Here is a 12,658-nt window from a genome sequence, read left to right on the forward strand (position 1 = left end):
GACCACGTAGCTGTGAGCCTTTGGAGAAATGCCCAGAATCTCCTCCATACAGCATCCATGGAGGGAAATAGCTGGGGAGAGGAGAAAACACTCTGTTGACCCGAATTTGAGGAAGGCTAAGGAATTAGACCATAGGTTACAGAGGCATTTTTAGTAGCATACCATGCGTGATATGGCAGCAAACGAAACAAGGACAGGCAGGGGGGTGAGTGGGTTTATATCCTATAGAATAACATGGCTTTGGGTTACTGTGGTCCTTTGGGATGAATTGGAATGTGAGGTTGGCAGAAAAGTGGCTGCATGTGAGTCCTGGGGTGACCAGACCCCATGGACACAGTTCTGCTTTGTATGTGCAGAGCCAAGGCTGCAAGACACTGCAAGGCTGGCCTGTGCTCAATGTTCTCCAGGAATGTGGGTCAGCAGGGCTGGGGAAAGCACAGAGCAGGTGTCCATGGGGCTGTGCTGAGGATTGTGATAGGGAAAGCAGCTGTATCAAGGCCAAGGAGCGATGGGGAGGACATGGAGAGAGGGGATCTGGTGCTGACTGTGGGACTGGGAAGGGTTGGGTGCTCAGGTAGGAGCTAGGAGAGGACCTGGGTACAAAGAAGTGGGGAAGCTCATGAGCATCTTGCCTTGGTGACCCTGCTTTGGTGAAGGGTTGGTCTGGATGATCTCAAGAGGTGCCTTCCAGCCTCAGCTCTTCTGGGTTTCTGGGACTGAGCTGGGGAGCAGAGTGGCCTTAGTTGATGGCAGGGAATAAGGAAGGACCTGGGGGGCAAGCGGGTCAAGGGAGCAATGCGGAGATCAGGAGATGGAGGGTCTTGTCTGGGACAAGGCATGAGGTGTGTGGGGTGAGCACAAACTTTGGGGCTGGCAGGTAACAACTGAGGTGGCAGTGGTGGGGTGGGAAGCTCGCAGTGGTGGTGGTGTGGGAACAGGAGTTGTGTCCCCAAAGAAAGGTGACCTGGCCCTGGCCTGCGCAGTCCCGTGCAGGCATGGGGGGAGTGGGGGGGCAAGACCATGTGTTGCAGTCCCATAGGAGGGGGTAGGGGCGTGCTGCTGAATGTGCAGGTCCAGGGTGGCTATTCCTGGAGGCCCCCGCCTGCGCAGGCAGATTGGTTTGCAGGGAGGTGACAAGTGCCAGCTCAAGCCTATAAAAATCTCCAGCCCCCTGTCCTGGCTCAGTGACCCGATTCCCCCCTCCCAGCACAGCCGTCCTGCAGCACAGCCCGTCCCTTCAGAGTGGAGATATTGGATCCAGAGTGGAGGCTCCCGATCCAGATCAGGGACCCCAGCTTCAGAGCTAAGATCCCAAGTCTGGAGGACAGACCTTTGGTTTGGAGCGGGGACCCCCACTGAAAGCAGAGATCCAGGAGCGGAGACCCCAAAACAGCCCCTCGGCTTTGCAGCTATGACTGGCAAAACGGCTCCAGCTGCTGCAAAGAAAGCACCAGCCTCGAAGAAAGCACCAGCCCCAAAGAAAGAGCCAGCACATACCCCAAAGGAAGAGCCAGCGCACACCCCAAAGGAAGAGCCAGCACACACCCCAAAGGAGGAGCCAGCACACACCCCAAAGGAGGAGCCAGCACACACCCCAAAGGAAGAGCATGCCCCAGCCCCCGCTGCTGAAACACCCCCAGCCCCCGAGCATCACCCCGATGCGGAGCAGCCTGCGGCCCCTGCAGCTGAGCACGCTCCGGCCCATGAGGCTGAAGCGACTCCAGCCCATGAGGAAGGATCCCCCCCGGCTGCCCCGGCTGAAGCCCCAGCCCCAGAGCCTGAGCCTGAGAAACCCAAAGAAGGTGAGGAGGGGACTGGATGGTGAAGTGGGGAGGGGAAGGTGTGAGGATGAGAAGGGGACACATATGGGTGAAAAGTTGGAGCGTGAGATCAACGGTGATATTTTGGGAGGGGGGTAGGGCTGGGGGAGTAGGGTGGGTGGGCTGATTGCTCCCCAAGAGCCCACAGCCTGCCCTCACTCTGTGGCTTTGTTGCAGAGCCGCCCAGCATCCCCTTGTCCTTGGCTGTGGAAGAAGTGACTGAAAACTCTGTTACACTGACCTGGAAAGCACCGGAGCAGACGGGCAAATCGAGCCTGGATGGATACGTGGTGGAGATCTGCAAAGATGGAAGTAGGCTTGGGCTTTCCTGCCTCGTAAGCATGAGAGTGGGCAAGGTGCTGCAGAGGTGTGGGACGGAGCTGGGTGGAACTTGGCAGCACCTTTCTGTGCAGCCCATTTTCCTTTCTTTGCCCCAGATACTTTCATTTAAGTGCTATATATATTTTTTTCCTATAAAGGAGAGGGTCATCTCGCTGGCTTCAGCTGTTGGTGGTCTCTTTAGCAATGGGCTGGACTGCAGGGGTTTAATGTCACTTCTGTATCCAGCTCAAGGCTGGAGGAGGGAGCAGCAGGCCCATGGGGGATGGTCTGGTGATGATGAACCTATGGAACTGGGACAGGCATACAAGACCATGGGAGGATAAAGACACAAATCTTCCATGTCTGCTTAAAGGAATGGGGATAAGATGGGGGGACGAGAGGGGAAAGTGTTCTGCTGGGTGGCGTGAGAGGCTGGCATGTATCAGCAGGCAAGCCCACCCCCAGGAACATGGGGCTCAAAGAGCCTGGAAGGAGGATGGATGCAGAGGATGGAGATGGGTTGGTGGGCGGCAGCAATTAGCTGCGGTTCTCCGGTTGCATGGCTTGTTGGTGGAATGAAGGAGGTGGGTGAGATGTGTTTTGGGCGCTCTTGTGAAGCCCTGCTTGGCCTTGGGGTGAGAGCGAATGAGGTGTGTGTGGGGACAGCAAGGGGAGGCTGGGGCTGCTGAGCTGGGTGCTGGGTGCTGGGTGAGGCTGGAGCAGTTTGGGAGATCCAGGGGGTCCATGGAAATGACCTGTGGCCTTTGGCCGTTCAGCTTGTGGCAGGCATGATCAACACAAGCAAAACTACAAGCTTGGCCAGGGAAGGCTTTCTGTCGGGCTGGAGGCTGGGGAAGTAACTGGCTTGACAGGACCTGTGAAGAGGTCCAAAGATGCAGGCGTTCCTGGAGGAAGCTGGCTAACAGCCGCCAAAGGTCACGGTTTTGGATGCTCTCCTAGCTTGCTTTGGCCTTGGCTGAGTGGCAGAAGAGGAGTAGTCACTCAGTGATGGCTACGTGGGCTCTGAGACTGCTGCATTTGGGCTGGTACAAGAACCTGGGTGGCGAAAACGTGGTCAGATTGGAGTGAAGGTAGAGTAATGCCAGTGGCAGGTGATGGACAGGCCTTACCCAATGTGGAGGATGTACAGGGGAGCACAGTAAGCCACAGCAAAGGATCCTCAGGATTTGAAAGATAGGCTGGCAGGGTGGTCAGAGGATCTTAACTACTTCCAGAAATGCACCTGGAATGTCAGCAGAGCCCATGTTTGTTGGTCTAACGCCTTGCAAATTGCCTCCTGCACAACAGTTGACCACCTGCCAGTTGGTAACCCACACTCCTTGGCAGGGTGGGGAGGCCAGGTGCCCCAAATCTGATGACACGAATCTTTCTGCTTGTGCCTTTCCAAGGCACAACTTTCCAACCCTTTCCAACCTTCTAAGGGTTGCTTCTCTGTTTCACCTCCTGGGGTTTGATCTTGCTGTCTGGGGGGCGTGCATCCATCTGGCCATGCCGCATCTGTAGGGCCTTGCTGGGTTTGTTCCAGGTACGGATTGGACAGCTGTGAACAAGGAGCCTTTTCTCTCCACCCGCTACAAGATCCAGGACCTTGGCTCTGGTGAGAAGGTCCACGTGCGGGTGAAGGCCATCAGTGCCAGTGGCACCAGCGTCCCAGCTACCTTGGAGCAGCCAATCCTCATCAGGGAGATCACTGGTAAGAATTCATGCCATGCAGTATCCTCGTGTGCCTTGTCGACAGGCAAAGAAATTGCAGCTCATCCCTGCAGCCCAATCATCCTCTGTCCTCTCACTGTTGCAATCCAGCCTTTGACTGAGATGTTATCCTCCAAAACAGGGCCCAATTCCCCCGGATTGGGATGGGAATGGCGCAGCTTCCTGACCTCAGTGCACTGATCTTGTAGGTGGGAGCGAACCGCACCCAGAACACAGAGCCCCGTTCTCCCATTTCATTGCAATGGCTGGGAAATGGCCTTGCATCTCCTCTCCTTGCATCTCTGCTGTGCCAGCACATCCCTGTTAGGCAGCAGGGTCGGAGGCAGCTTTGTTTATATAGCTGAGGAAAGTCGAGAGCTGGCTGTGTGGACATTGGGAACTCTAATCACGCTGGACGCGCTAATGAATGGCTTGCTCCCATGCTTAGCAAGACTCGCATTCCTACTGGGGTGCAGCAAATGTGCTGAGGTTGATGGATGATTGCAAGGCTGGTTTTCATTTAGCTGACAGGAAATATAGTTATTTATCCTTTCTGGGGAATTATTAGTGCACAAGTTTTCCCGTGACTCAAAGAACAGAGATTTTTTCATCAGCTTAAAAGCAGTATTAATGGCAGCATGAGCTATTGCAGGAACTGCCGGCTTTTTGTAGGAAAGGACTTGGAGAAGGCTTCCAGCATCTGGAAAGGGTCCTGTAGGGCTGTGCGTGTAGCTTGTTGGGTGCTGTGTCCAGAGCTCTGCCTGAATCCTCTGGGGACTGAAGCAGAGATATCACAGAGGTGTCTGCCAGCGGTGCCATGTTCACCTCCAGATCCCATTTTCCTTGCAGAACTGGGGAAACCAAGGCACAGGGACTGGGTTGAGATGCCAGGCGCACAGCTCAGGTTTCCCGTTGGCAGTTCCATGCTGCACCACGCTGCCTGTTCTGCTGTCATCACTGCCAGCTTTTTCCCAACCACGTGTGCCAGCTGAGAGTAAAACCCAAAGGGCTGGAAGATCCATGCGCAACTTGCTCTGTTCTACATCTTTTCCTTTTTTTTCCCTTTCTTTTGCTGTCTGAAACTCTTTATTGGCATATTGGCACTTGCCAGCTTTTGCATTTCATCTGAACCACAGCCTGCCACATGCTTTGGCTGTGCTGAGAAACAAATGACCCCTCCCGAGTCCCCCCAGTGGTACTGGTGCACATTGGGTGCCTGAGTCCGTTCATCCCCATCCTGTCTGTCACATTCTGGCCTCCCTATTTTATTCAGGATTGCATCTTGCAGCCCTCTTTGGTACATATACAGCGTCAGATAGGGCTTTAAATAGCAGCAGTACATGCAGCAGGGATTTTAAGAACAGGTGGGATGAGTGGGTTTGGGAGGCAGAGAGAGAGATGGGGAGAAACCAGCCAAGGATTCAGCATCTTGCAGGGAATTAGGGCAAGGCAATGCCTTCCCAGCCACATGCACACTCCATCTGGGCCACTGTCCCAGCCAGCCCTGTTGGCTGAGCTGAAGAAGACACCCATGAATTAATGTTCCTCCAAGGAAATCCAGTTTCTCTGCCCTGCTGGGATGAATGAGCCCACGCAGAGCACCAACACGTGGATTCCTGCAGCCAACAGCTGTGTGCACAAAGCAGAGACCTCCCCAGCTGTCAGCGGGGCCATCTGGGACCGTCGGGCATCTCCCAGCCCTCACTGCTCACAGCTGTTGAGGCTTCGCCTGCTCCTGGTTTAATTCTGGCTGTCGCCCTGCACGAGCCCCCTCCCCAGAGCTGAGCTCCAGCACGTTTAATCCAGGCAGAGACACACAGCTCTTTTATGAGGGGCTCACGTCAACCCAATGCCTCCCCAGAAGGATTGCTGGCTCCGTGCTGGTTGAGTTACACGGCTGCTATTTTCACCCTGGGAAGGAGGCATGCACTCCATCGGCATTCTGCAGTGGTTTTCTTGCTTGTCTTTGTTATGTTCCCTTGGGGACATCAGCCTCCATTTTCTAGCCTGGGCTTTTGTAGCTCTGCTGTAAGAAACTGTGCACCATCTTGTCCTCTTGACAGCCCTGAGCCTCTGAGGAAGAGGTCCACCAAGCCTTGCCCTTGCTGAAAGTTGGGTTGTGTGTTCCTAGAAATTCTGCTGTGTGAGTTGGGACATAAATGGTTCCCAACCAGGAGATGCTGCCCACAGCTTGCTGTCACGTGGGCTCTGCTGGTTAACCCACACCGGTTGCCATGGGCAGGCTATAAAGATGAATGGTTTGTCGTAGTGGTGCCATTGCATTGCAATGGACAAGAAAGTAATTTTGGAGTGTTGGCAATGGGAAGCACGATCCAGGAGATCACAGAATAGTAGAATCATTAAGAAAAGACCACTAAGATCATCTGGCCCAACCATTAACCCATCATCACCATGCCCACTAAAACCTGGTGATGAAAGGGAAGAGCTGCTTCTGGGGAGGACATCCTGATGGCCAAGAGCAGAATGCCTGGGATGGGTTTGCCTATGTTTGACCACATCTATGAGATGCGATGAGGCTGTGAGCTGTGATTTCCTGGACCCACTGTTTGACTTTCTGGTTTCCAGATCTCCCAAGGATCCGCTTACCTCGCCAGCTGCGGCAGGTGTATGTCAGGCATGTTGGGGAGGCTGTGAACCTGCTGATCCCTTTCCAGGTATGTGGGTGATTTGGGGTTTAATCCCTTGGATTTGCTCACCCGGGGTTGGTTTCCCCAGTGACCTTCCTAGCCAACGTAGCATGCCCCATTCTGCTATGTGCTAGCTTGTCCTGGTCCCCGTGTCTTACGGGCTGAGAAGGGTGGGAATTCCTCTCCAATTCCTGCCTAGCTCCCATTGGTAAGGGGACAACTCCAAACAGATGAGGGCATGAACTAGGTATTGCTGCTGTCTCAGCTTGTGGTTCCTGTTCAGGAACTTGGCTTACAGTGCTGTGGACCCAGAAACTCAGTGCTGGGTGTCCTCCCAGGGAAGGCGGCTATTTTGGAGCAGGGTAGCCCCAGGGCTGTGTGAAGAAGGTACTGAAAACGATGCTGGTGGGACGAGCTGGAGTCCATAGTCCATCTCCTGGGCTAACATTACCTGCTGTCTGTGGCATCCTCAAAGCATCTCCACTACAGCATCTGCTGTGGATTAAACCCACCCCTGAAACACCTCTAAGCAGGGGGAAACAAGAGACGGAAAGCTGTCCCTGCAGTGAGGGACTTGTCCACCCCTGTCTTGTAGGCAGCTGGGAGGCTGTGCTGGCTGTGCTCCAGGGGTGAATCAGCCATGGATACCAAACGCAAACCCTTAGCTCAGCAACATGAGCACGGCTCTGTCTGCAAATCTCTTGATAGGCAAATGAATTTGCTGGGTGGGGACTTTAGGGACGGATGATGGGTGGTGATGGGGATTCGCTATAGTTTCTTCCCTGGGCCCTGCTGGATGGGAGAGTGCCTGCTCACTGCAGGGGAGTTGGACTAGATGACCCTTAGGGTCCCTTCCAACTCAAATGATTCTATGGTGCGTATCCAGGCCATGGCTGTGCCTGGATGAAGTGGAGTGGCTCTGCTCACCCTGTTGGGACCACGTCCTTCAGTTGCTCTAACCTACCTACATGGGTTCCTCCAGGGAAAGCCGCAGCCCCAGGTGACCTGGACCAAGGACAACCAACCCCTGGACACCAGCCGGGTCAACATCCGCAACACAGAGAAGGACACCATCTTCTTCATCCGCACGGCGCAGCGCAGCGACTCGGGGAAATACCAGCTTGCAGTGAGGATAAATGGAGCAGAGGACAAAGCCATCCTGGATATCCAAGTGATTGGTATGGCTACCGATGGGGACCCGTGGAGTTGTGCTGTGAGAGGTGGATCCTGGGCTCATTTCTGCCCTTTGGTTGGGGCTAGCTCCTGGTCAGGGTGGTATGGGACAGGGACAGCAGCAAAGCAAGGGCAAGGCCCTGGGGTCCTTCTTCCATTGCATGAGGAAACCACTGTGGGGGTTGCAGGATGTCTACCAGCCCATGCCCATAGCAGATCCTCACCTCTCGTGTGCTGCAACAGGGTAAAAATACATTAAAAATGAAGAGGATGGACAGAGCTTAGTATTTGTGGGGAGCAAATGAGGACACAGCCATGTGAGTGTTTGTAATTGCAGAGCGGCCCGGTCCCCCCCAGAACCTGAAGCTGGTGGATGTGTGGGGCTTTAACGTGGCCCTGGAGTGGAGTCCCCCAGCAGACAATGGAAACTCTGAGATAAAGGGCTACACGGTGCAGAAGTCAGACAAGAAGAGCGGGGTGAGTCCGGCCACTCCTGTGCCTCACGTACCCCAGTGCTGGGGCTGCACCCCTGGGTTCCCTTTCCTTTAGGCAGCCACCAACTGCTTGTTTTTGTTTTTCCCCCCATCAGAAATGGTTCACAGTGCTGGAGCGCTGCACCCGCACCAGCTGCACCATCTCCGACCTCATCATAGGCAACACGTACTCCTTCCGTGTGTTCTCAGAGAACGCCTGCGGGATGAGCGAGACAGCAGCTGTTGCTTCTGGGGTGGCTCACATCAAGAAGACAAGTGGGGACGGGGAATTGGTTTGGGGTGATGGGGTGGGAGGGAAGGATCCTGTCCCCAACAGGGCTTCCTTGGGGTTGGGTCAGTGGTGATGCCTCCAGGCTGGTCACCAGGATGAGCCCTGCGGGGCAAGGCTCTCAGTCCTTGGGATGGATGAAGTAGAAGGTTCTGAGGGGCCTGGCCTTGGTCTGACCGTCTGCACAGAGCGAGACAAGCATCACCTTGTTGGCTCACAGGCAGGAGGCTGCATCAGCCCAGGACTGGGCATGGTTGGATAAGCTGAGATTTATAGACAGGGCTGGTTGAGCTGAAGGCCGAGCCCTCGGGTCGCTCTAGATGCCGTCTAGCTCATCTGAGAGAGCAGAAGTATTTTGGGAGGCTTGGGGCTGGGCTCACATGGCCCTGTGATGGTCAACCAAGGATCCCAAACTCTGCCTCACCTTGATTTCATTAATTTCCTAGAAACTGTTTACCAGCCACAGAAGATCCCCGAACGGGACATGATGGAGCCCCCCAAATTCACCCAACCCCTGACAGACCGAGCCACCACCCGGGGCTACAGCACACACCTCTTCTGCTCCGTCCGGGGCTTCCCCCAGGTCAGTGCTCCTCCAAGGGCAGCATCGCCTCTGTGTGCAGGCAGCCACCAGCTGGGCTCTGCAAAGTGGCTGGAAGTATTGGGAGATGGCTGGCCACGTCGAATGAGGGCTGAATGGAGATAGGGTCTGCAGCTGCCCTCTGAGTCAAAGCAGGGCAGGTTGGGGCGTTTCTGCACAGGGAGGGGAGGTTGGTCTCAATTCAAGCCATGTCCTGTTTCCTTCCACACTGAGAGAGGAGCTGTGGATGGTGGTTAGAGCTCCAGAATGGGTGTTTTAACTCTACAAATGGCTTCTGACAATGGATCCCATCATGGCCAGTGGCACTGGGAAGGACCAAGGCAAAGCAGAAGGAGAAGGCTATATTTTGGGGACAGTTAGATTTCTCATGTTTCTCCCTGCTTTAAAAATAAATCAATAAATGAAACCCTTCTGCCTCCTAGCCCAAAATCATCTGGATGAAAAATAAGATGGAGATACGGGAAGATCCAAAATACATAGCAATGATTGAGCAGGGCGTCTGCTCCCTGGAAATCCGCAAGCCCAGCCCCTTCGATGCGGGCGTCTACACCTGCAAAGCTGTGAACCCTTTGGGGGAAGCCTCAGTAGACTGCAAACTTGATGTGAAAAGTAAGTTTGACTGAGGAGAGACAGGAGCAGGTCTCCCTGCCTGCTTTCCACTGCAAGTGGTGCAGCTTGTGCCTCTTTTCTGTTGGGTTTTGGTGGAGGAGGAGCTGAAAGGCATTGGTTTGCTCTCTGGCTTCTTGGGCTTAGTCTTGCAGCATCCCTTGCTTTTCATTCATGGCCAAAAAGTGGGCAGGAAACCAGAGTCTGTAGATGCAAAGGAGCAGAGATGTTGGCAGAGGCTATAATGGCCACTTGCTCCTCACTGCGTCCACCATCACTTGTGTCCTAAGTCACCCCCAAGCCACGCGTGCCAAAACTGCTTCACTTGCACCTGGGTTGCCATGATTTATGTCTCAGGATCCTGCCCAGGCTTTCCAGCTCCCATTTCCCTGCCTCAGCAGAGAGCCCAAACCTTGATGACAAGCTTGTCCTTGTGCTGGGGACACAAAGCACCTGACCATTGCCTAGGCTGGAACATGGTGTCATGGGGACAAACTGTCTGGGAGAAAGCAGTGCATGTGTCAGCTCTCAGAGCATGAGTGCACAGGGATGCTGTGCATAGGTGTGAGCACACTGAGAGGATTTGTCATGCCCAGTGCACATTTAGATGTCATAGGGAAGTGAGGTGAGGGGATTTCAGGGCCTTTACATCTCCCATACTTTCCTACAGTGCCCAAGTGAGGACGGGTTGGAGGCTGAGATGAAGAGTGAGGTATGTTGGGACTGGGGCTGAGGGTGGATCCTTTGGGGATGGAGCAACTTGAGTATCCTGGACTGGCCCTTGCCAGCTGCTGATGAAGCCCTGCTTGGGGACTGCCTCCTCCCAGGGCTGGAGATGTGCTGGTGGGGAGAGATGGGAGAAACCTGCCCCTTTGCTGGGAGGAGGGAAGGCTGTAAATGGGCCAAGAGAAAAGAGGACGTGAATGGGGAAACACATGAACAACAGTCAGGGCTTGGAGATATGGGGGTGAATACACATATAGGGGGCTGGGGGCAGGTATAAGGGTGTGTGAGACAGAGGAGCAGAACGGCTGCAGATGAACCTTGTGGGGCAGATGAGGGTGGAGGAACTTGTGTGGGTTTGTCATCCCTTGGAGCCACAGCTGGGATTTGGTTTCCCATCTCACCTTCCAGCAGCTGGCAGGACTCAGATCCTGTTCTTTCACCCAGGTGGATGCTGCAGCAGCACAGCACATGGTGATGCTCCCCATCACAGCCCGCAGGCCTGTCCCCTCCCCAGCAGTGCCCCTGGGTCCTGCGTGTTGTCCTGGCCATGGCATGGCCCTCTCTAGGTGTGTTTTTATCCGCGACAATAAAACAAGCCTATCTGAGCTTTGGTCCTCAACAGTCACTGTGTCCTGCAGTGGGGGGGGGGGGGGGGCACTGGGGTGGAGGAGAGGGAGCTGTAGGGATACTATGGGGTGTCACAGCATTCCACACACCCATGGGTGGAGGAGACAGCTTTTGAGAGAGTGTCAGCTTTGTAAAACATGAAGATGGCTAAAGCAGAACCAAACCATCGAGGAGGAGGAGGAAGGGTTACCTACTGCAGCTGGAGAATGAAGAAGAGAAACAGCAACATCACAACACAGTCATGTTGGCATACCTTCATCCAAGTGCAAGTTCTTCATCCTCACCAGGGCTGCCATAATTCAGCAGCACACCATTACCCTCTCACCCAAACACAGACAGGCTGTGCCCATGCATTATATAGAGGAGGAATCAGCCCATTAGCTACACGTCCTTCATGTGCAGGAAGGCAGCCTCATTACTTCCATCTGTGAGACAGCTCAGGTCAGATGTTGGTAATTAACAGAGAACCCAGACAGATCCATCAGGGTGAGCGAATGAGCTGCTAAGCAGGGGTCAGCAGCACAGAGCACTCTGCCATCAGCACAGCCTGCTGGGGTTGATGGAACAGGCACATGGGGCAAGGAGGCGGCATGGGGTCAGACCCACAGACTGACATCCTGGTGAGCCATGGCACTGCAAACCTATGGATAAAGCTGCCACCCTTGCTCCATCAGCCCTGCAGCCCATCTGCCTCAGGTCCCCCAGTGCCCAGACTGAAGCCTGAGGGTTCATCATAGTATTGCTCACACCAGACCACACTTTCCACCATCAGAGGGCATCGTGGGATTAATTTTTATCCCAGCCCAGGGTCAGGCTGGCTCATGGAGGTGGCTGGGGCTAGTGATGCCACCGGGGTGCAGGTTGTGGTCCAGCTGGCTGGGCAGTGGGCCAAGCAGACCCACTGGGCATTGGGCACTGATGCTGATGTTCTGCCCTCTCACATTGTCATCATCTCAGCATGTGGCACTGACAGGTGAAAGACAGGTGCTGGGAGCGGGCTGTTAGCAGGGCGGTGTGCAGCCCTGTTGAAGAGAAGAGGCGTCACCGACCTGGAGCAGTGCTGCACACTGTGCCCCTTTTCTGACTGTTAATTCAGCCCTGCTGGGCAAGGAGTGTGTTTGTAACCCCCCAGGGAACCAAGGAGGGTAACAGCATCCACTCATAGTGAGCCCTCCTGGGAAAGGTCCAGAGGGCACACAAGTGGAAAAATCTGCTAGACGTATATTTTACTGAAAGCAATCATCCAAGTGCCTTTTAATTTATGAACATCCCAGTTGTTAGGTTTCTGGGCACCTTAGCAGGGAGCAGGCAAAGGCATCATTTCCAGGAAAGCAACCTCTTGCAGAAATATGACACAAGTGGGAATCTGACCTGTACTCAGTAAACAACAGCCCTAATCTGCAGCCAAGCTGCTGCTGCGTAAAGGGGCTGTGGGCAGGGGCTGGGGGTCCTCTCTGGGTTGCCCTGGGGCTGCAGCACCCCTGGGCACTACTGATAAGGGATTTGGAGTAGGATGGGGGGCAGTTGGGGCCCCTCTACAGAGCTGAGACCCAAGACAAGGATCCGTCTTGTTTTCTCTTTTGTTCCTCACTCAATTTACCTACCGTGGTCTGAGCCTGCAGGGCTCACAGCCACCTTGAACGTATTGAGACCCCTGCAAA

General features: G+C 54.5%; 1 protein-coding gene across 1 annotated transcript; it reads left to right on the top strand.

Moving 5' to 3' along the window:
* Positions 1-1,411: 1,411 nt before the first annotated feature.
* On the top strand, positions 1,412-10,960 carry MYBPH (myosin binding protein H; the record flags this gene model as incomplete). The annotated part of the gene is made up of 11 exons (XM_079546284.1): positions 1,412-1,802; positions 1,998-2,132; positions 3,688-3,855; positions 6,441-6,529; positions 7,485-7,680; positions 8,013-8,152; positions 8,265-8,424; positions 8,884-9,020; positions 9,461-9,647; positions 10,315-10,356; positions 10,815-10,960. The coding sequence occupies 10 exons, from the start codon at positions 1,412-1,414 to the stop codon at positions 10,323-10,325; spliced, it is 1,614 nt and encodes a 537-aa protein (XP_079402410.1). The 3' UTR covers positions 10,326-10,356; positions 10,815-10,960.
* Between the last annotated feature and the right edge of the window lie 1,698 nt (positions 10,961-12,658).

Source organism: Tetrao urogallus (genome assembly GCF_951394365.1).
Source record: "Tetrao urogallus genome assembly, chromosome: 24".
NCBI lineage: Eukaryota > Metazoa > Chordata > Aves > Galliformes > Phasianidae > Tetrao > Tetrao urogallus.